Source organism: Mytilus californianus, unplaced genomic scaffold, assembly GCF_021869535.1.
Source record: "Mytilus californianus isolate M0D057914Y unplaced genomic scaffold, xbMytCali1.0.p SCAF_9, whole genome shotgun sequence".
NCBI lineage: Eukaryota > Metazoa > Mollusca > Bivalvia > Mytilida > Mytilidae > Mytilus > Mytilus californianus.
The window spans coordinates 97765415-97790167 of NW_026262745.1; the positions used below are offsets into that span (position 1 = coordinate 97765415).

Below are 24753 nucleotides of genomic sequence, written 5' to 3' on the forward strand. Positions count from 1 at the left end.
AGCAAACATTCTTAAACTAAATTTAAAAATCAGGCATTTTGTTAGCTTGTATTATTTGAATATTAAGTACCTGTCTTTGTAAAAATCATGCAGAGGGTGATATATGACATGTCACAGGAGTAATTTTTTTGGCCCTATATCATAAGAACTTTGGTAGATAAGTAAAATTCTGTCTTTATTTTCCCTGTATATTGCCCGTTGCCATGGTAACCATCAAAACAACATTTTGCCTGAATATGTGAAAAAAGACCCTTTTGAAAATTTAAAATAAGGGATTGTAAAGTCCCATGGAAATTAGGTTAATCAATAAAAACAATTAGGGTTTTTACATTGTTAATAAACAAAATACCAAACTATTAAAAAACGTTAAAATTTTAAATTTACCAAATAGTTTGTTTCCATAGCAACCATTTCAAAATGTGTTAAAATTCGAAAATGAAAAATTTCAAAAACTCCTAAATTTTAAATCTGTTTATCTCCCAAGACCAACAATACCATGATATTTCATTGACAAATTTTGAAAAACATCGTTCCATATATTCATAAAATAAAAAGAAAGTCGTGTGGTTTTTTTTCTTTAAAAAAATAATTTTAGTCGAAAATTGTCAATTTTCACCAAAATTCAGATTGCCAAACAGATGAATAATCAAACATTTTGAACTTAAAAAGCTAAATCATTCCATTTATATGTGCATTTTTGACACAAATTTAGTAATTATAAATGAGAATATATTATTGATAGCGATATGTTGGTAGAGAATGAAACTTTTCTCTCTGGGCATGGTGCCCCCCCCCTTTTTTTTTTTAAAAAATCATTTTTTTTAAATTATAAAATTTTATCAAAAAATAAAAGAAAGATGGTATTAAATTCTGAACATTTTGAGCATTGAAGCATGAAATTTCTTCAAAGGCTTAGGGCAATGATAGTACCTCCTTCCCCATATTTAGATATTAGATTTTTTTCAGAAATGGGGAATGTGTCAAAGAGACAACAATTTAACCAAACAACAGAAAACAGCCGAAAGGCTGATGACTGAATGAAGGATTGCTGCGTCCCTAAATACATGAAATACACTTGTTTTATGCAAATTGAAATTTTTAGATGTTATTTCATGGTCTTGAAAATAAGCCTCTGTCCAAGTTTTATTTCAGTCTATGTCAAAAAAACTTAGTCTCAGACTGTCTTTAAATTTTAACTCTAAATAAGAGGCTCTCAAGAGCCTGAATCGATCACCTGTAATTTTTTGGTTAAATCTTTCATCAATAATTATTAATGCTTTTCAATATATATCAATGAGTGGCTTAAAAATTCCATTTAAATGTTCTTTGTATCTGTCATATTTTCTTCAAAAGCAAAAAAATGCATTTTACCCCTATGTTCCATTTTAGCCATAGTGGCTATGTTCCTTGAATTACAAGGAAATAAAATACAAAATTTATACTAAATACTCCCAAGTTTGGCTGAAATTGATTCAGCAGTTTCAGGAGAAGATTTTTAAAGTAAGCAAACTAGATGAACAAATTGTGAAAAAATTCTTTGAAGGGCAATAACTCCTTAAGGGGTCAATTGACAATTTTGGTTATTAAACTTATTTGAAGATCTTACTTTGCTGAACTTTTTTGCTGTTTACAGTTTATCTTTGTCATTAATAATATTCAAGATAATAAACAAAAACTGAAAAATTTCCTTATAATTACCAATTTAGTCGCAGCAACCCAACAATGTGTTGTTAGATTCATCTGAAAATTTTAGGGCTGATAGAACTTGACCTAATAAACATGTTTACCTACACCAGATTTGCTGTAAATGCTTTAGTGTTTGAGATGTAAGCCAAAAACTGCATTTTACCCCTATGTTCTATTTTTAGCCATGGCGGCCATGTTTTTTGACACAATAAAAAATAAAACACAAACTTTATTCTAGATATCCTAAGGATCATTCAGCTTAAGTTTGGCTGGAATTGGTTCAGTGGATTCAGAGGAGATGTTTGAAATAGTTAACACCGGACCGACGACGACGGACGCCAAGTGATGGAACGGTGAACTAAATACTACGTCCGTTCTATCAGAAATATACTGAAAATGAAAAAAAAACAACTTGTACCCTCGAAAGCGCTAACGAGGCCACTTTCCATAAATTTAATATTTTTAGGTGTAATAACTCTTAAATAGTCGATTGGCCACCAATATATGACATGTTTGAGATGTTGCTTATATTAATCTAAAGTATTAGTTTCGTAAAAATCTGAGAAGATTTGTACATGTGAGAGCGCTGCAAGGACCGGACAGACAGACAGACAGACACACGGACAGCCAAAAAATCGGTCTTTTGTCTTAAATCAGTGGGTTTGATAAGAAAATAACACTCTGTAAAAATTAGACCAATGGGACAGTTATTAAGTTTGGTACAGTGTTCCAATTTCATTATATATGGAAAATTTAATACATTGCCTTGTATTCGTTTCTTTTGTTGACTAGTATACTATTGCGCAGAGTCAGATTATGTACACATAATGGCTGTTACTATTTACCTCCCATGTAATTCGACATGTATCGAAACCTTTATGCAAACACTTATTTGTCACTATGTCGATTTAACTGTGTCAAAATTGAAATTGAAGAAGAACTACAGAACCGTTCTTTCTATTCTAATATATATAATGAATCTAACTTATGCAAAAGAGCTTGAAGTAAATGCGGAATGTGTCCAGTGGACACAGATGATGCTCCCGCTCGCATATCATAAAAGTTATAAATGGACATAACTGAAGAACGGTAAAAGTGACACTAACCAAATGTGTACTTTATGTAAGTTTTGTGGTCATAAGTTTTGTGTAAAAGTTTCATAATATTTGGTTAAGGCAAACTAAAGAAAGAAAAAAGAAACGAAAAATTCAGCAACTTTTTCCCTTTGTAAAGAGGCATGGCTCTAGAACAGTAAAAGTGACACTTGTACTGTTAATGAGTTATGCCCCTTTAAAAATGGAAAAATTGCTGAACTTTTCGTTTCCGTTCTCTCTCTTTCGTCTGTCTGACATAGTTCATCTTACCCTGACCTCATTTTCTTAGAACATTGATAATGTTAAGTTAATATGATACTTGTATTAAAATCTTTATATAACAGAGTTTCAAAAGTAATTCATTGATAAATAAAACCAACCAGACATTTCAGGGTGTGCATTCTTGTTTAGCAGATCTTAGTCTAGGGCAATTTTTTTTAAATTGTTCATTAAGATTTGTTTTACAGACACTCATGTAATGCTCATTGTTGAAGGCTGTACGATGACCTGTGGTTGATCATTTCTATGTCATTTGGTCTCTTGCGGAGAGTTGTCTCATTGGCAATTACAACACATCCTCTTATTTTTATGCATAGACTTAAATGTTTTTGGAGTTCAATATTATTATTCTTTTTCACTAACAGCATCAATCCCAGGCACGACAACGGGTTATGCGTATTACCATTTTTTTCAAACTTCTGAGAAATCTTACATATATCTATAGAAGTAATGTTATGCTTAAATTCTTAAAACGCTTAGTTCACAAGTAAACACAATAAGATTCCACATTTTTTTCAACAAATTTTATAATTTTGAAAAAAATGATTTTTTTCCAAAAAAAAAAAAGGGGGGTGCACCATACCCAGAGTGATGAGTTTTCGTTTTGTACAAGTATATCTTCATTAATCATATATTCTAGTTTAAAGTTAACAAATGTGTGTCAGAATTGCACATACAAATGGAATATTTTAACTTTTTAAGTTCAAAATGTTTGATTATTCATCTGTTTGCTAATCTGAATTTTGGTGAAAATTGACAATTTTTTACTAAAATTATTTTTTTAAAGAAAAAAAACACGCGACTTTCTTTTTATTTTATAAATATATAGAATATTGTCTTTCAAAATTTGTCACTGACATGTAATTGTATTGTTGGTCTTGGGAGATAAACAGATTTAAAATTTAGGAGTTTTTGAAATTTTTCATTTTCGAATTTTAACACATTTTTAAATGGTTGCTATGGAAACAAACTATGTAGTTAATTCAAAATTTTAACGTTTTTGTATAGTTTGGGGTTTTGTTTGTCAATACTGTAAATATACTTATTGTTTGTATTGATTAACTTTATTTCAATGGTTCTTTAAAATCCCTTATATTTCAATTTTCAAAGGCTACTTTTTTACGTATTTTTAGCAAAATTTTGTAAGGATGGTTTCCATGGCAACCAAGGTTCAAAAGAAAAAAATTAATATATGAAACTTATTTTCATACCATACCTTCTTCATAAACAAAATATAAAGACATTTGAAGAGAGGTCATGAATCGCCCATCAACAGGAACCTGCATGATTCTTACAAAGACAGGTACTTAAACATGCATAACTGGTCACAGAAAATTGTTTTTATTTGTACAGACTATATAGAAAATGCATGTCATCAATTCATTATCATAATGGCTATTTATATAAAGTTGTAGTTTGGCTATGCACACACTTTTCCATTCCAAAGCATACAAAAACGTTGATACAATACAAGGAAAATCGAGAAATTTACAAATATCACGGTTACATTCTGGGGAATTCGTGAAATGTGAATTGAATTAATTTAAAATGATTACCTTGAAACTTGGCAATGCCGTTTTAATTTAAGGCATTAATTGTAATTTTCAATTCTACACAACATTTGAACGCAATACCCGATCCAGCTTTTAATTAAAGGACCGTTATTTTGTTTATACATCAATGAGACAATAATGATCGATAGGTAAATATTTAAAGCTTTAACAGGTTTATTAAAAATATGTCAAACTTTAAACCACGACAAGAAGATAGGACAAGAGACAATCGCTAATGATGTACTTGACAGGAACATGGATAAGATGTTTTAAAAACACATTGATCAGCAGTTGATTTGGGACCCAATTTTTGGCTCGTTTTCTGCATAGGAAAAGGAACTGCCCACATGTCTGAATTCACTACATTTTTGGGGGTAGTGGCACTTATTTTACATTTTGTGTCTAGTGTTGAATTGTCTCCATGTACACTATATATCATTATTTTGTTTCGACCTCCCATTTAATATCTTAAATATTGATCATAGTACATATCTACACATACATTCATGTGTGGTTACTTATCTTGAGCATAATTTTGACGTATTCTAACAAGAGTGATACATTATGAACTTAATTCGAGAAACATATTATGTGTACACGAAAATCATATCTCTTAGTTTGTTAACTTAAACTAACATGAAATATTTCTGGCAGCATTCTTTAAAGCTATCTGCTGGACAATTACTATATCCTATACAGGCATCAGCACAGTAGTCCCAACCTGTAAAATTATCAATTGGGTTTTAAGTACATATTTTCTCAATATTACAAACAATAGATATTCAATTTTTAGCAAAGCATATTTTTACTGTTTAACTTTTCATCTTTCATCTACTGTTATGTCTATCGTTCTGCGACTAAAGGTTTTTAATTTCCCTTTCATGTAATTTCATTTTTGTTAACAAAATTGCTCTGACGAGCGAAAACCATTTTACGCCGTGTTCTTAATTCTATCAAGTAAATTTTATAACATTAAAGGTACCTGTTTTTACTGCTTCAGATGCTCATTTCTACAATTAATATCTCCTCAATGATATTGGAGACCATAAGATTTGAAAATCCTAAATCGAAATACATTTTTGGAGAGCTATTATAATCGAAAATGACCATTAGTATAGCCAAACCAGAGATGCATTTTATTTTTATTCAAAATAATGTTCTAAAAAATAAAACTACAGCAAATTTCAATAAAAAACAATACATCCATACCGTCATGCAGTACAAAACTATTAAGCTTCCGGGTTGAAGAAACCCTCGGGGACTAGCCAACCAGTAGACGTATCACATAAACGTTTTTTTTTTCAAACGTCCATGCGTAAACCCGATAAAATAGGATAGGTCATGTTATTCTCAGAATCCTGATTAGAGGATAGAAGTTATCGTAATCATCTTCTTTTTTTTTCTTAACATCCCATGGCTGATGATCCCTTGAATATTTTGCACTTATTAAAGTGAAAGTAGAATTGTGAAGTGCATGTAGTCTGATGAACATATACATGATTATTTTTTTTGTTAACAAACTTAATCTGACGTATAACATTTGATGCCAAGCTGTTAACCCTATCATGATTTCATTGTGTATCTTACTTAATTTACTAGACGTAATAACAATTAACAGTTGTACCAGTTTTTAGTTGCCTTATGCTAGCACTCTAGATTTGCCTTTTTCTCAACGAATGCTGAATTGGATGCCACTGTTATTATCTAGCAGGGTAATAGGTTATTTATAACTAATTGGACACTTTTTTCATACTTAAATTCTGGAATACAAAAGATATGGCCAGAATTACCTTAAATGATCGTCGAACAACGTAAAATAATTGACGTTGCACATAGTGCTCAATAGAAATCCGAACATTGTGTATTATCCCCTGTGCTTTTGGTAAGATGTCAAAGAACAATTGTATGAAATATTTCATCGCCGAAAATTTCTTAATACAAGTCGTTTACATTGGCCAAATGGCAACAGGCCGCAGGAATATTGTTTGGCGGGAATTTTAACCTAGAAGACGAAACGTAAATATCAAGGATTTATAACTAACGTCCGTGTAAATTTGGAGGATACTGATGATATAAAGGTAAGTATTATTAATCATTTAATTCCACCTTATATAACAATGCTATATTTTGATTGGACAAGAGACATGGTATTTTTCACCAATTTCTATGTATTAAGATTTTCTTTTTTCTGCCCGTGTATTTGTCATTAGGGAATTCCATGTGCCGCGGTATTTGCTAGCAAATACCATGGCAGATTGAGAATACCATGTCTAAAAATAACCCAGTGAATTATTTTTATTCTAATAGGACAAATTTATGGTTATTATTTATACACTGCAACTCCTACAACTGTTCCAAATGAAATATTTAGGATAAAAAACATCATTATTGAATTTGGAGCGAATGACGTAAAAATTCCGCGAACCTGTACTTTTAATGACGTCATAAATAAAACTCAACGGAAACGCATTGTCAACGTCATAAATAAAGAGATATCTATACGGTCAGTAACTGTACATCAAAAATGATCAGAAATTATTATACGGCTAATGCAATTTGACTGCGCAAATAGCACAGCTGCAGTATATACAAAAATTATACAGTCAAGTAGAAACTCCATATGATACCTGATTACAATAAAATTTCTGAGGTCAAGATGGATACAAAGAACATTCAGTGGAATTAAACAATTATATCATGCTTACAAGGGGTATTTGCCAAAAATACCGGTTTCTAGGTAAACAAATTTCCCTCGCCTAACGGCTCTAGAAATTTGTTTACCTCTCAACCGGTATTTTTTGGCAAATACCCCTTGTAAGCATGATATATTTGTATAATATTCTTTTTGTTTGTTTTGTTAGCGATAAATGTGGTTATTTAATTGATCTTAATTAAATGTATGCACATTTGAATTCCTTCGAAGTTCCTATTATGTTATTCCGTTTATTTATAACTGGCTTCAAGTTAGGTCAAATCAAGTTGTTGTTATATATATATGAAATAAAAAGAGAGATGTGATTGGTCGATGTAAAGGTCAATGAAAAAATGGACATATCAGATCGTTCGTTTCATTTTATTCATTACAAGGTGGGTTCTATCAGGGTTTGAGGATTGGTATTCAATGGGAAAAAATCGAAAAGGATAGAAATAAGAATGTTCAATTGCTATGAAGGTAGGTTAATTTTATATACCTTACATGTTAAAAGCTAGCAGTTGCGTCAAATTCAGTATATGTATGTCCAAAAAACTTCCAGTCAGATGATCCACCATGTAGCAAGTGTCTGACTTTAAAATTTCAATGTTTATGTTATGTTTTCAAACCAGAACTTTGTTATTCCTTGGCCTAAAATCGTTGTTTCTGACTCATTTTAGGGAACAAATATAGATCTTTCAAGTAGTTTAAAGTCCGAGAATGATCGACGAACCGTTTATATTTTTTTTACTCGGAACTACCGGTTATTATTTTCCAAACTTTGTATGGAGCACAGGCACTAGACGTTCTATCATAATAATAAAATATTTATAACAGCAATGTATAATTAAAACAACAGTAATACAGTACTGGGATACTGGGGTAGTGAAACCCTCAGGGACTAACAGTCAACTAGCATGCTTATCATGCAAAGCGTTTATGATTATGTACCAAAATCAGCCTTTTTACATTAAACTCCTTGTTAAAACGTTCTCCCCTACCACCCATTAAATGATGATAGGTTTTGTTATTTTCAACACGTTCTCCCCTACCACCCATTAAATGAGAATAGGTTTTATTATTCTCAACACGTTCTCCCCTACCACCCATTAAATGAGGATAGGTTTTGTTATTCTCAACACGTTTTCCCCTACCACCCATTAAATAAGGATAGGTTTTGTTATTCTCAACACGTTCTCACCTACCATCCATTAAATGGGGATAGGTTTTGTTATTCTAAACACGTTCTCCCCTACCATCCATTAAATGGGGATAGGTTTTGTTATTCTCAACACGTTCTCCCCTACCACCCATTAAATGAGGATAGGTTTTGTTATTCTCAACACGTTCTCCCCTATCACCCATTAAATGGGGATATGTTTTGTTATTCTCAACACGTTCTCCCCTACCATTCATTAAATACGGATAGGTTTTGTTATTCTCAACACTTTCTCCCCAACCACCCATTTAATACGGATAGGTTTTGTTATTCTCAACACATTCTCCCCTACCACCCATTAAATGGGGATAGGTTGTGTTATTCTCAACACGTTCTCCCCTACCATCCATTAAATGGGGATAGGTTTTGTTATTCTCAACACGTTCTCCCCTACCACCCATTAAATGAGGATAGGTTTTGTAATTCTCAACACGTTCTCCCCTACCACCCATTGAATGGGGATAGGTTTTGTTATTCTCAACACGTTCTCCGGGATCCCCTACCACCCATTAAATGGGGATAGGTTTTGTTATTCTCAACACGTTCTCCCCTACCATCCATTAAAAACGGATAGGTTGTGTTATTCTCAACACTTTCTCCCCAACCACCCATTAAATAAGGATAGGTTTTGTTATTCTCAACACGTTCTCCCCTACCACCCATTAAATGGGGATAGGTTTTGTTATTCTCAACACGTTCTCCCCTACCATCCATTAGATGGGGATAGGTTTTGTTATTCTCAACACGTTCCAAAATCAGCCTTTTTACATTAAACTCCTTGTTAAAACGTTCTCCCCTACCACCCATTAAATGATGATAGGTTTTGTTATTTTCAACACGTTCTCCCCTACCACCCATTAAATGAGAATAGGTTTTATTATTCTCAACACGTTCTCCCCTACCACCCATTAAATGAGGATAGGTTTTGTTATTCTCAACACGTTCTCCCCTACCACCCATTAAATAAGGATAGGTTTTGTTATTCTCAACACGTTCTCACCTATCATCCATTAAATGGGGATAGGTTTTGTTATTCTAAACACGTTCTCCCCTACCATCCATTAAATGGGGATAGGTTTTGTTATTCTCAACACGTTCTCCCCTACCACCCATTAAATGAGGATAGGTTTTGTTATTCTCAACACGTTCTCCCCTATCACCCATTAAATGGGGATATGTTTTGTTATTCTCAACACGTTCTCCCCTACCATTCATTAAATACGGATAGGTTTTGTTATTCTCAACACTTTATCCCCAACCACCCATTTAATACGGATAGGTTTTGTTATTCTCAACACATTCTCCCCTACCACCCATTAAATGGGGATAGGTTGTGTTATTCTCAACACGTTCTCCCCTACCATCCATTAAATGGGGATAGGTTTTGTTATTCTCAACACGTTCTCCCCTACCACCCATTAAATGAGGATAGGTTTTGTAATTCTCAACACGTTCTCCCCTACCACCCATTGAATGGGGATAGGTTTTGTTATTCTCAACACGTTCTCCCCTACCACCCATTAAATGGGGATAGGTTTTGTTATTCTCAACACGTTCTCCCCTACCATCCATTAAAAACGGATAGGTTGTGTTATTCTCAACACTTTCTCCCCAACCACCCATTAAATAAGGATAGGTTTTGTTATTCTCAACACGTTCTCCCCTACCACCCATTAAATGGGGATAGGTTTTGTTATTCTCAACACGTTCTCCCCTACCATCCATTAGATGGGGATAGGTTTTGTTATTCTTTACACGTTCTCCCCTACCACCCATTAAATGAGGATAGGTTTTGTTATTCTCAACACGTTCTCCCCTACCACCCATTAAATGGGGATAGGTTTTGTTATTCTCAACACGTTCTCCCCTACCATACATTAAATGGGGATAGGTTTTGTTATTCTCAACACGTTCTCCCCTACCACCCATTAAATGAGGATAGGTTTTGTTATTCTCAACACGTTCTCCCCTACCACCCATTAAATGGTGATAGGTTTCGTTATTCTCAACACGTTCTCCCCTACCACCCATTAAATGAGGATAGGTTTTGTTATTCTCAACACGTTCTCCCCTACCACCCATTAGATGGGGATAGGTTTTGTTATTCTCAACACGTTCTCCCCTACCACCCATTAAATGAGGATAGGTTTTGTTATTCTCAACACGTTCTCCCCTACCACCCATTAAATGAGGATAGGTTTTGTTATTCTCAACACGTTCTCCCCTACCACCCATTAAATAAGGATAGGTTTTGTTATTATCAACACGTTCTCCCCTACCACCCATTAAATAAGGATAGGTTTTGTTATTCTCATATTCCTTATTCGAGAATAGCAGTTATCATAATTATCTTTTTTTCAAACGTTTTATAATATTTTATAAATGATGACCTTAAATTGAATATTTGGGGTTTGTAAAACGAAAACGAAATGTTATCTGCATGTATTTATGACGTACACCTTTTCAGGGACAACAACATAGGATCATGGATTACCTGAGGTCGATTCTTTTGGGGCGTTTGAGGACAATAAAAACGTACCGATAAAGTTATAAATATACCAATTACGCTAACAATATATTACTTTCTACAGTTTGGCTTAATTTTTTTGTAATGTTAATATATTGATGATAGAAATGCCATTAGCTATGTAAAAGCAGTTTACACATTTCAAATGAATAAAAATGTTGACAATTGAGTCCTTCATTGCAAAATCGCCAATTTACTGAAAAGAAAAAAAATATTGTACAATTTGAAGAAATATTTCTTTTCCAGTTTTCAAATGGAATAAAGAGAAGAAAGTAGGTATTTATACAAAAATAAAGCAAAAACTGTTTTAAATCAAAAATTTTCAGGGATTTAACTGACAGGTAAAAGAAAACACTTAAATATGATTTTTTTAAAGGGTTAACGTAGATGTGACAGCAACATAACGATATAGATTAACGACATATATAAAAATTAATCATTTTTTGTTGAATCAGTTATTCAAAGTTTTTATTAAGTTTGGGATTTATTTGGAAATATATGGCACCGAGCACCACTGATGATACATTATTTGTCGAAATGGCCATCTGATGCATTTGTACCTCTTATTGTCTTATATGTTATGTATGCATTATCTAGTGAATTCGTCTGTCGAACTTTATATTGATGAATGATCTTCTAATTGAATAGAGTAGTTGATTTTGTTGTGTGCAGTGTGTAGGATTTGACAATTGAGTCTAACTATTCATGCTGTTTACTGACTTTCTGCTATGTAAAACAAATAAATGAAAACGTATTCTTATTTTTTGTATATTGACTTCCTTGTCTATTGCATCAGAGGAAAAATTGTTTATTAATGAGGTTTCAATCAGTACACCAGTTTTCGACTTTGTAAGTGACTATTAATCTAGTGTAATTTTTTATAAATGTTCCGCCTGACATTTTTGGATTATATGTGATAGCTACATATTAATTACTTACTACATATTAATTACTTACTACATATTAATTACTTACAACATATTAATTACCTACTACATATTTATAACTTAATTTTTAATGGCACTACATGTATAAAACCAGAGGATTCCGAATATCTGGCAAAAATTCAAAAACAAGAGGAGCAAACATCCATAAATTACTTACTACATCTTTCAGGTGTCGTTGTCGTTGTCCTGATAGTTGTCGTTGGTTCAGGTGTCGTTGGTTCAGGTGTCGTTGTCCTGATAGGTGTACAACAAAACCTGGTGCCACAACATCCGTTTGTATCTTTCATTCCTTCACAGGTTTCATCTGTACTCATACATGTAGAACCATCAGGACATGTGTCTATGAATAAAATGATGAGTGACTAACAGATTTCTCACAGCAGAGACTGCTTTGTGCTGAATTAGTAAAATAAAATATGAACTAAATCTAAAGTCATATTTTAAAGAGATACCAAAATAGCAAAAAAACACAAAAAACACAAAAAAACACAAATACATCAGCCCTCTCAAGCTTCATTGAAAAAAAAGAGTTAAAAAAAACCTCGATAATTACAATTATGTACGGCACTCGCGGGTTTCGTCTACATACGACTCGTCAGTGATCGACGCACGAATGAAACAAACACAAAAAAGGTATGAAGTTGACGAGCACCGACGACTAAGAATTTCCGAAAGGTTTTGCCAAATACAGCTAATGTAGTCGAATCTTCGGGTATAATATAGTATTTCGAATAATTCAAAGTTTTGTAAACAGTTAATTATGACCATATCAATGATAATTCATGCCAATATTGAAGTTCTCGCTGCTGGGATGGTGATATACTCTCGGGGAGGAAACCTCTCCCTGCAGTGGCATCTGATAAGATTCTTAAAAATAAGTCATAATTGGTAACGAGCGTTATAATTTTTAAAGTATAGCGGCTTTGTTATTGTTTCTTGTTATAACATTGTTATCAACATTATAAAATCATCAGTAAATTTTTGTTGGAAAATGCCTATCCAAAGTCAGGAATATGACAGTAATTTTTCAGTCTTTCCGTTGATTGATATAGTCGAGCGTTTGGTTTTGTCAGTTTTTCTGGACTGCACCTGTTTTAATTTACCTTAGAATTTTTAATACTCTTAACCTCATACATGACTTAAATTATTAAAAATACAACAATAAGAATAAGCTTCCACAGAAAACACAATGCCCCAACTGTCTTATTTCGATGTTCAGTGACTTTGAAATTTTGTCAATATCTTAATTCAGTATAACTATTACAAATTTCACTCCATAATGAACAACTGTACAAAGTTCACTCCATAATGAACATGTGTACAAAGTTCACTCCATAATGAACATGTGTACAAAGTTCACTCCATAATGAACATGTGTACAAAGTTTCAAGTTGACATGACAACAATTAAACTACCCTAAAACAAAAACAAAACGTTTAATAAACCTGATACGAGACGAATGGACTATCAGACGGACAGACGAAAATAACATAAAAACATAATGTCCCTCTTATCGATGACGAGAATAACGACATATTAGCAAAACAATTCATCTTTCTGATTTGACGCTTAGGTTAAAATTGCATTGCCAAGAGGGAAAGTTTAAGACTGGTCGTCTTAGCTTGCATGGCAGAAGATGATTACGCTGTTGACCCACCCGGTCGCGCTTCTCTGTCAGTTCATGTGATTCCCTGGGTTTTCGCTTGTTGCCTTGATTTGTATCTTCTTAATCATGTTAATCAATATACGAAATTGAAGATTGGCAAACTAATGTGTCCTTAATTTATGTCATGAAATTTCTATACTTTGTTTTCAATTCATTCAGAATAATTGTTGAACATTTGGCCGACACTAAGGAATTGTATATTTCAAAGGAATGGAAACGCGGCTCGAGATCAATCGGGATACCCGCAGAGCACCCGCAGAGCTATAATCCATGTCTGACTCAGTAGGAAGTATGATGCATAATATAAAGAATCATGACGGAGGTCCATTTCCTGTCATATAGATCGGTCTTTTAATTCACGGGGTCATCTTGCTTGAGAAGATGAAAAGTAGAGAGAAACCCAAAATCAAGAATAAACTTTTATTCCATGAAAAAGGTAAGGCCTTAGGTATCATTTTAATGCCCCATCAAACATACGTTTGTAATATTGTATTATGTAAATTCTCATTAAAATAGACCTTGGTCTTGAAACTTGAGCGAGTTTCATCCGGATTACAAAACAAAAAATACTGTGTTTTGATTTTTTTCTAAAAGCTCGGCAACTACGAAGTGCAAAACAAAACAGTTGATATCTTTATGAAGCTGAAACATTATTCTATCATTTTGCCCTTTTTTTATTTTCTGGTAAAATTTCTGAATTTTCTACGATTTTTCGAAATTTCAGTTTTGAATTTCATTATTCTGTCAAAATATTTCTATCAATCTGGGAGTGTACTGCGATTTCTTTTAAATATTGGAAAGTGAGAAAATGAGATATCATTTTAAAGATGGAATTTTTTCCTACAGTTTGGTCTAAATTACGAATGCTAAATGTAATTGGTACAATGAAAATGATTTTATTTCGAAACATGTTGTAAATTTGAAGTAGTGCGTCAATAAATACATCGACACTTCGTATTTTGGTAGGGGTTAAATAACTACTTGAAATAGATGTGACATTGACATACAACTTAAAAGCTTAATCTTTTTTCTATCACATAGTGTTGGTTTTATGAAAATGGTGATACAAACGAATCTGCTATGATTTTTCAAAATCCCATGTTTATAGTTCACATTGACGCCATTTTGTTCAGTCAAGTTCCACAACGACGAAGTCGGAAATTACAGGCAAGATATATATATATAAGACTTCCGATTGGGATTGATTGTGCCGTTTTATATACGATTTTATTCATTTTTTTTTGTCAAATACTATTTTTTTATACTAAATCGTTGTTTGGTATTGCAGTTTGCAATTATTAAGCGTTGCCGCAAATTACCATACGCTTAACGGTAAAACAGTTCCTTCCTTTTTTCTCGCAGAGCAGTAGTCTAGAGGTCGCAAAAAATATTCCTTCGGTGTTAAAATAAATAATATGCGAATGTGGGAAAGTTTTAACTGTTTCTAATTAAAATTTTTATTGCATCTCGGCATAATTTAGCTTTTATTAACAGGTGAGCTCGGCGTGATTAATTTTTGACATCTTAAGTATATAAGACACAAATTAGCTTGTCATTGATACATGATATATTATACCTGCAAATTGGAACAACCCATGTCATTGTTTATTATAACACCTGTAATCTAAGTTCTTTTATCGAGATAATACTGCAGCTGTTTACTTTTTTCTTCCTTCATATTGATTTATTAACTTCTTTCTTTATCAGTCATATTTCACAATTGAAAAGTCATTTAGTTACATTTCCTTTCTTTTGCATGAAAACTATTTAAAACTCGTAAAATGTCCGATTTCATCTCATTGTTACATACCTTCATGAAATATCAAGATAAAAAACAAGAATAAAAACGTTTTTCATAAGTAACTTTACATGTGGTTGTATTGTTATATTTTTTTTTGTTGGTTATTTAATTTATTTTTGGTTTCATGATTATATCACCTACTTTACCACTTTCGTACTGCACTATGTAAGTACCATTACTCTTCAATAAAATATGTATTTCGAATGATCTTCTAAAAAAACCCAATTATGATTTTTTTTTTACACCAAGCAAATTGAAACAGAATGCCCCTCAGAAGGATTTTAGTTCATTATTTTTTATTACAGAAACATGCCCAAGAAGAAAAAAATATCGCCGTGAATAATTTAATTACCTTCTTTACCGGAGAGCGCTTATAAAGTGAGATAACTAGTGTCTGATTAAATGACCATGTTCGATAACTGCTACCAGATAAGTAATGAGCCAGTTAGAGCATCGGGGTGTAATTAACACACCACCCAAGTCAGAGATGCATCATAAAATTTTCTTTGAAGTCGGCCGCGTTTCCATTCCTTTTAAATATACAATTCCTTGCCGACACAGAATATCTTCCCAATGAATAAATTTTGTGTATGTATACAGTTTATTGTCTCACATTTGTATTCATGGTTTGCAAATAGGCATTAACAATAATTATGTCGGTTAATATGAAATCCTACGATGATTATTGCTGAAATAAATTCTTTACTTACCAGTACATTTGCAACATGCTTTACCACACGTGCACTTAAAGGCTAATTTTTCCACATAACCTCCTAATGATGGACATGTATCAGAAACGGAACAATATCCACCTCGTCCAGTGCATGCAAAATTCGGTTCGCCTGTAAAATGTTATAACAAATTATTCTAGAGATAAATAAACAAAACCCTGTACTTCTACGAAAATCTTCAATAGGTAAAATATTATGTTCTTGTTGAATGGATCACTGGTTAAAACAGATAATCAAGATAATGACCAGAAGTAAAACGACGAAAAAAGGAAAAAATCCATAAAATCACTTCTTCAAAGAAAAATAGCAAATGAACAACACGAACCCCAAAGTCATATTCTCACAAAGATAAAATAGATTCTTAATGTACTATGTACTAAACATTTGTGTTGAAGAACATTTTGATACAATAATGTGTTAGTGTTTCGTAAACATAGGATGAAAACAAACTGTTAATCTCAATTTTAATTAATTGGTATTTGAAAAAGAATACTGAGCAACACTTTCCTTACGATATAATTTCGCATTTGGCTAAATTTACCTATTTATTCTCTTTCAGACCAGAAATAAAACGACGAAAAAACAAGAAACAATCCAGAAAAATAACAATTAATTATTTGTAAAATTCTTTATCATTATCAAAAAGTCCTTAAAAATAAACACTTACCTTTATACTGATTAATCATTGTTATTGCCACAAACAAAACTAGCAGAGCAGTTTTTCCCATGTTAGCTATCTGAAAGGTAATCAAGAGAATGCCTGAAACGACGATGGTTATAGCTCAAACATCTAAATGAGTCTGCTCAATGGACCACTAAAGAAATTATGTTGCCTTATGCATGCGAGTGTTATTGTTGTGGGTTTTTGATTGGTCCATACGTTATTAACAAAACTGTGCACGTTTTTAAGACATTTAGAAAAAAATATTTTCATAATTTATATCATGTTACCATGTAGTATTAAAATAAAATTTTATTCACGTTGCATCTCGGCCTAATTTAGCTTTTATTAACAGGTGAGCTCGGCGTGATTAATTTTTGACATCTTAAGTATATAAGACACAAATTAGCTTGTCATTGATACATGATATATTATACCTGCAAATTGGAACAACCCATGTCATTGATTATTATAACACCTGTAATCTAAGTTCTTTTATCGAGATAATACTGCAGCTGTTTACTTTTTTTCTTCCTTCATATTGATTTATTAACTTCTTTCTTTATCAGTCATATTTCACAATTGAAAAGTCATTTAGTTACATTTTTACATTTCCTTTCTTTTGCATGAAAACTATTTGAAACTCGTAAAATGTCCGATTTCATCTCATTGTTACATACCTTCATGAAATATCAAGATAAAAAACAAGAATAAAAACGTTTTTCATAAGTAACTTTGCATGTGGTTGTATTGTTATATTTTTTTTTTGTTGGTTATTTAATTTATTTTTGGTTTCATGATTATATCACCTACTATACCACTTTCGTACTGCACTATGTAAGTACCATTACTCTTCAATAAAATACAAGTAGTATTAAAATAAAATTTTATTCACGTTGGAATTCAAAATATTGCAAAAAAATCAACCTAATATGGTATATTTCAATTCTATTGTATGATATCGCTAATTTATTTATTGTGTGTCTTGCTTGCAAATGTATAATTATGTAATTGTTAATTTATAATTGTTATCCTCTTGTAGCACCATACGTGTGCCTACGTTGTAAAAAATGGTCTTGTCTTGTCTTGTCTTGTCTTGTCTTGTCTTGTCATTAACGAAGGAATTGCATGATGATGATGGATGTTTTAAACATCCTTGACAACCAAAGGAAAAAGACGTTGGTGTTATACTCCTTATGAACCCATAAAAATAGATATATAGCACTACTTTCTGCAGAGAAAATAATTGTTAATAGCAACATATCTATGTTTACGATAATAAAATCATTTCTTCAAACAGCAGAGGTATCGACCACAATCTAACAAATTGAGACAGTTCACGACTGCTCTCATGCATTTAATTGACATGAAGCAACACATGAAATACAAGAAATTTCGTTACAATTATTGCATAATAGATCTGAATACGGTCGGAATTATATATATGTATGAATAACTGTAAGTTGGTAGCTACGGGGTTAAGATGGGTCTTGCAGTTTACGTTGGGAGTACAGTCAGTTATTTTGAATTATTGTTTCTCTTTTGGTTTTCTAGTTTTCCTATTCTGTACGTTATTTTGAAATCATTGCGATCAGAATTGACCTTTCCCTTTTGTTTTCTTGTTTTTTTTTTGTGGCAAATTATGTTATTCTAAAAAGAAATTATGTCTTTGCTTATTCATATTAATTGCATCTGTTCAAATATATATTTGTGAATTACCGTATAGCGGGTTATTTTCGCGGGTGTAAAATTTCGCGATTTAGGGGCAACAAAGTATACGAAAAATTTTGGCGGTTTTTATTTTGGCGAATTATTTAATCCCAATTAAATATTTTGGCGGATAATGAAATGGTTGCAGTTAAAAAGTTGTAAAAATTGACATACAAGGGTCTATTGTTATGTTTAAATGATCGTTTTACCTGCATGACGTTTTATTTATTGATTATATTTTAATACAGTTAATCAATAGAATACCGGAACATAGTTATTTGTCACAGGTATACAAACTTCTTGTAAATGTTACGATTAATTAGTTACAAAATTGACCGGACCTTTGATGTTCTTATTAGATTATAAAATTATCATGAGTGACTTGCAACTGTTATATAATTTGACACTAATTAATAAGGATGAAATACCTGACAAGCGTACCTTACACTCTCATATTATTATTTATTTTATTATGTAACCAATAAACTAATTAACACCTGACAGCCAGTGAACAATCGCCTTTTGCATTTATTTTGTTTGAATTAACATAAACCGTTATTGATCCGTCGAACTCGAAAAAATAGATAGTTTACAAAATGTTTTAGCTATTAGAAAGTATCGAACGTATGCATAAATTTTCGCGGAATTTATTTTCGTGATTCCCCCTCACCCGCCAAAATAAGCGAAAATAAACACCCCGCGAAAATAACTCCGCTATACGGTACTATGATTTTAATACACACTGGATAAGCGCTCATGATGGGCTTGTTTAAAGTCTCTGACCAGATCTCAAAAGACGGTGAAATTCTAAGAATATATGGATCCGCATGACGTTCGAGGCATGCACAGTGGGAAACAGTTACCCTGTCGACGCATCCGGTCTCGCTCCGTATAAGAGTCCATGTGATTCAATCAGAGATTATTGACTGGTTTATATATTAAAAAAGAATTTACGAATTTTGAACATAGTGCTTTGCTGTTTCCTCATGGTTGTTAATGAAATCATTCGTTGTTCTCTAATCATCAATAATTATATTCTACAAAACGTAAACTGTTTGATTGAATCTATTAAAGTATAGATTTAATATATCGATTGGACATGTACTTTTATTCTCGCATGCTGTCAGTATCATGGGTAGTAAGGTCGTCATATCGAGGAGCGTTTAGCTCAGTGATTTTGTCATAGTTTGGTTAAGTTGATCATGGATTAGTTAGGTTACTTCCAAGAACGATTGCCTCAGTTCTTTTCAAATGAGCAAATAAAAAGCAAATTACATATTTGAATCTATATTGTAAGTCAAACGATCTAAATTGAAATTGTTGTTTTTAAGAAATTCAAAATTTCGAAATTGGTATGGTTTACTAAATTTTATCATCGGTACAAGGACATCATTCGTAAATATAAATCAACATGCAGACATCAAATACGTTCAGGTATTTCACATCCAATATTTTATGGTAATATTCTTTACAAAGCACAAAAATGTCGGCATTCACATCAAAAGCTAACCAAACCTTTAAACAGACTTATTCGGAAGGGATATAGTTACGATACTGTTGTCCGATCATTAAGGATTGCATATTTTGGTATTAATATTGATTCACTCATAGGGTCTTGTATTTTGTCATTGTATATAGGTAACATAACTCTAATAACTTTATGAGGTTAAGAAGTTGAAGAAATTAGGCAAAATTCTAGCAATAGGCATCATTCAATCATTTTAAAGTAGTAGTCCAATTTTTCTTCCCTTCTTTTCAACCTACTCACTTTGCCAATGCTACCTAGTTGGTTTACTGTTTAATTTGTTTTCAAATTCTTTATCTTTGCATGTCCCTAGCGGGGCTCCGTAAATATCTATGCACATGTACCGAAAAATTGTGTTTGCGGATGAATATCTCTTATATCGCATTTTATGCAGGTAATAGGGTCTTTGCATCGGAAATAAACACATTTATTCTAAAACCAGTTGTTTGCATGATACGGGTTATGTTCTTCTCATATATTTTATGATGGTACGATACTAAACCCCTAACGGGAGGGATTGTACCTGATTTTCATATGATGAAGACATAATCTTTTAATCAGTTTAATTGAGGTCTGGAGCTGGCATGTCAGTAACTGCTAGTAGTCCTTTGTTAATTTATGTATCATTGTCATCTTGCTTAGTTTCTTTTTTTACCTATTCTGACATCGGACTCGGACTTCTTTTAAACTGAGTTTTACTGTGCGTATTGATATGTGTTTCTTTATTCTACATTGGCTAGAGGTATAGGGGGAGGGTTGAGATCTCACAAAACATGTTTAATGTTATTTGGTTAGACTAGAGGAGAAATCACAGAGAATAAGATGAATATTAGCAGCAGAATTCCATTCTGATTTTTTTATTAGTTGTTATTGGCTTGGAAAATACTCATAGATCAATTCTTTGTGTCTTTGGTGTTTTTGTGACTTGATTATTTTGCTTTGTATCGATATGATTAGTCAATTCATTTTCAACTAATTTTTATAGTATGTTGCTGTTACACTACTGCTCAGGTTAAGGCAAAGGGATGGTTTAGAACCCGCAAACATTTAAACCACGCCATATTCTGCATGTGCATGTGCCTATCCAGAGTCTGTAATGCAGTGGCTGTCGTTTGTTACTGTATAACATATTTGTTTTTCGCTTATTGTTTTAAACATAAGTCAGGCCGTTGGTTTTCTCATTTGAATTGCTTTAATTTTGTCGAATATAATTGCTTGCTAAGAGGTATGAGTTTTGTTAATTGTTAAAGCCGTACGGCAACCTAACATTTACGTCATGTGGTCTCGGGTGGATAGTTGTCTCATTGGAAATCAAACTGCATTTACTTATTGTATATTACTATGTGCTTTCTTGTGTTCTTTTGTATTCCGAATAAAACTACTTTTAAAGAAAATTGCTATTGAAATGCATTTAATTTAATATATCACCCTCGTGATCTCTTTATACATGCGTGTTCTATAATTATGAAAGCTATAATGATAATATCTTAAATTTACTGCAGACGACTCATTTTCTCGAGCGATGTATTTTTGCGAGTAGAAGATCAACGTTAATATGTTAAACTCAGATCTACTCGTAGGGGAACAAAACAGCAACGTAAGGAAATGACGACAATAATATTGTCGTCATTTCCTTATGTTGCTGTTTTATTATATTGTCTCAAAATAGGATAGAATGGGTCAAACACGAAAAAAAAGGATCAACCAAAATATTTTTAAAAGTATTTTGATAGTTGTACACAATGTCTGTTTATTTTGATCGTTACACTTCTACCATACATGACAGGAATCACATAACTGAACCATGTCAAGCATGAACTAAACCATGACACTACTGAACCAAACCATGACACCGAATTTTTGGTAATCTTAAATTGTGTGCAAATGTAGCTTTTTTGGGGAATAATTGACGACAGGTTTATATTATAACGAAATATGTGATGTAACAGACAGTAAAGAAATCACTTTTCTTTATGGATAAGAAACGAACAACAACTTTTAAATTTTGACATACGCAAGCATTATTCTGTGTCAAATTATAACCATATGATAAAAATTTTAATGTACTAATATATTAGCCATAAACAAAGATACTTACCAGCTTGAATTTATGTTCAGAGGTTTCTTTAGCAAAAAATCCGATTGTTTATATTGTGTCATTGTTTGTCATTACAGAACACTTAACACAATCATGTCCAACTTAACCAAACTATGACAAAATCACTGTACTAAACACTCCTCGATATGACGAACCTTACTTCTTGTGGAAGAAGTTATCAATGATCGTTAAACATGTATGGTTATACAAGGAACTTGTAATGAACGGTTACGATGTCAAGATACATGTAAGTTGTTCGCCTTAAGGTAAGCTAACTGGCTTACTTGTCGAAGAGCATAGCAAAATCACAGAACTATATATTTCATTTAGATGGGTTTGCTTAGAACTAATCATAATCGGGTTCCTAATTATTTTACTTTGAACAAGAATATTGACCCAAACAATCGGACATGCAATTTCATTTAACCTTTGCAGACCATCAATTTTTATGGGTCAACATTCTGCGACAAGTAAGCCAGTTACGATAGATTTGAATGTTATTTATACTTTAAGTAAACCCAAAACTTAAAACTACAAAAACAAATGTCAAGTTTGATTTTATAAATTAAATTAACCAAATTGCAATTTTAAGTCAAAAACAATACCCATCTCCCGACCAAAAAAAATGTAGTATTATCCCCCCCCCCCCCCCCCCACACACACACACACACAGAGTCGATGTCAAATACAGAAGTTCTGTTCTGTTCATACTATCTAACAAATTTCAAGAAATTCATATTTTCTGATATCCTGTACTGTAAAATCCCTACCTGCTTAGGAATTTGAATAATTATAGTCATTACAGGTAAATCTGAGAGAACTCGAAGTTACTGAAAGCTAGTTGATTGCTAAACGTCCAGTGGCAAGTAGTGCATGCATGTTCAGGACAAAAACAAATTTACAATAACTACAACAAGTAGGTCCTGTAATAGGGGTCGTCCAGGATGAAGGTCTGGAAATTGGAAATGCCATTGGAAATGAGGGTTAACTTGATAGGGAGAAAAATTTTGCCTTTCAGCAGACCACCTACGGGCCCCTCAAAGACTTGTTGCAAGTGTTCTTAACGTGCATAGAGCGTGCCGTTCTCTCTACACTAGGCATCAGATTTAAGGTCCGCATTCTGGCCAGACGTGACTGCGCATTTATACACCTCGCACAGCCAAACGGACGCCCCACTTTGGCATGGGTTTTATTGTAGATCGGATGAAGACCAAGTGGAAGCTAGTTGAAAGCCAACAACAACTTATAAAAAACATCATGTATCTAAAAATAAAATGTCAGGGTTTTGAGCATGTTGAGGTTCATTCAAGTATTTGTTAATATGAGTGAAATAATCTGAACCAAAATTCTAGTTTTTAATTTCTATATAAGTTGGAATGTAATGTGCATATAATTCCATCCAATACTCCATTCACTAAGGACGATAGACTAGTGCACAAATGACATTTGATAATTAAAGAGTTTTGACGACTTCACGTGCACCTACAGATAACGTTGTCATTATTTTTTTTAATGAAAAAAATATATTTCTGAAAAAAAAAATATTTGTAGGCACGTGTGTAAGTAGGAAAAAGCAAAATAACAAAAATTCCGAACTCCAAGGAAAACCTAAAACGGGAAATCCCCGATTAAATGGCAAAATCCCACACACATCAAACGAATGGAAAACAACTGTCGTATTAATATTCCTGACTTGGTAAAGGCATTTCCTTATGTAGAAAACATTAATTATTAATTAACTGTAATACAGCACTGTGCATTCATTATTATTCGTGAGATACCAATTTTCATGGATTTTCTGGGTATATAGATAAACCATGGATTTAAATGTTCAACAAAGCGCCAATTATCTTATTTTTAGGCTTGTATGCAGACTTTTGCAATACCACGAATTCTTTTAAGGCGGTACATAACACTACAGTGAGATAACTCTGTAAAAATCAGATGAACTTTTTAATCACATTCTATTGTTAAGGAAATATTAAGCTTCTCTATGATCAAAATTAGTGTTTGTCAAACTGCTATGTATATATATCCAATGACATTTTTCCGATAAAGTGTGTGGTTCAAATTTGTTGAAATTTTTGTTTTTGTCAAAGGGTCAAAGTAAATATTTTGTCAAAATTTTATGAAAATTAAACGAGCCAAATTAATTTTAGTCAAGGTGTTGGGTACCACCTTAATATTAATTACAATTGTTTTTCATTTCAGATCCAAAACCAAAGTACAAGGATGTTTTGTTACCATGGTTTCCAACACGTTAATATGATTGCTAACACAAACTCTGCTTTAAACATTTGCAGTTTGATAATATTGTCATTTACTGAAGAAAGAATGTGTTTAAAAGTCAAAATATTAGTTTTTGTCTCGCCTTGACGGAGTCAGAAAGTGAGACATAGGCATTTTCAAGTCTCATTTCCATGGAGATTATATAGCCCCATCCCCTCATCACGGTTCATTGACTTTGAAACTTTTGCATAGTTTACAAGTTAATGTTTGTGTTTAGGTTTGTTTAAAGGGAACGACTTATGGTATTCAATGGTATTTAGTATGCAGTTGTTTTA

The 24753-nt window shown here is 32.5% G+C and overlaps 2 protein-coding genes across 4 annotated transcripts in view; one reads left to right on the plus strand and one right to left on the minus strand.

The window, feature by feature from the left end:
* The window catches only part of LOC127714554 (uncharacterized), a 45065-nt gene extending 28013 nt beyond the window's left edge, over positions 1-17052 (minus strand). For 2 of the 3 annotated variants that reach the window (XM_052220638.1, XM_052220636.1), the window contains exons 1-4: positions 16863-17052; positions 16175-16306; positions 12155-12337; positions 5249-5333 (exon numbers count right to left, since the gene is read on the minus strand). In XM_052220638.1, the coding sequence (XP_052076598.1) occupies positions 5249-5333; positions 12155-12337; positions 16175-16306; positions 16863-16923 (461 nt within the window). In that variant the 5' untranslated portion in view covers positions 16924-17052. The remainder of the gene's footprint in view (positions 1-5248; positions 5334-12154; positions 12338-16174; positions 16307-16862) is intronic. The other variant, XM_052220637.1, reaches the window with a different exon arrangement.
* Positions 1-24542, plus strand: part of LOC127714556 (uncharacterized) — a 93451-nt gene extending 68909 nt beyond the window's left edge. Inside the window, exon 3 of the mRNA XM_052220640.1 lies at positions 24401-24542. Within this exon, the coding sequence (XP_052076600.1) occupies positions 24401-24453 (53 nt within the window). The 3' untranslated portion in view covers positions 24454-24542. The remainder of the gene's footprint in view (positions 1-24400) is intronic.
* Positions 24543-24753: the final 211 nt, after the last annotated feature.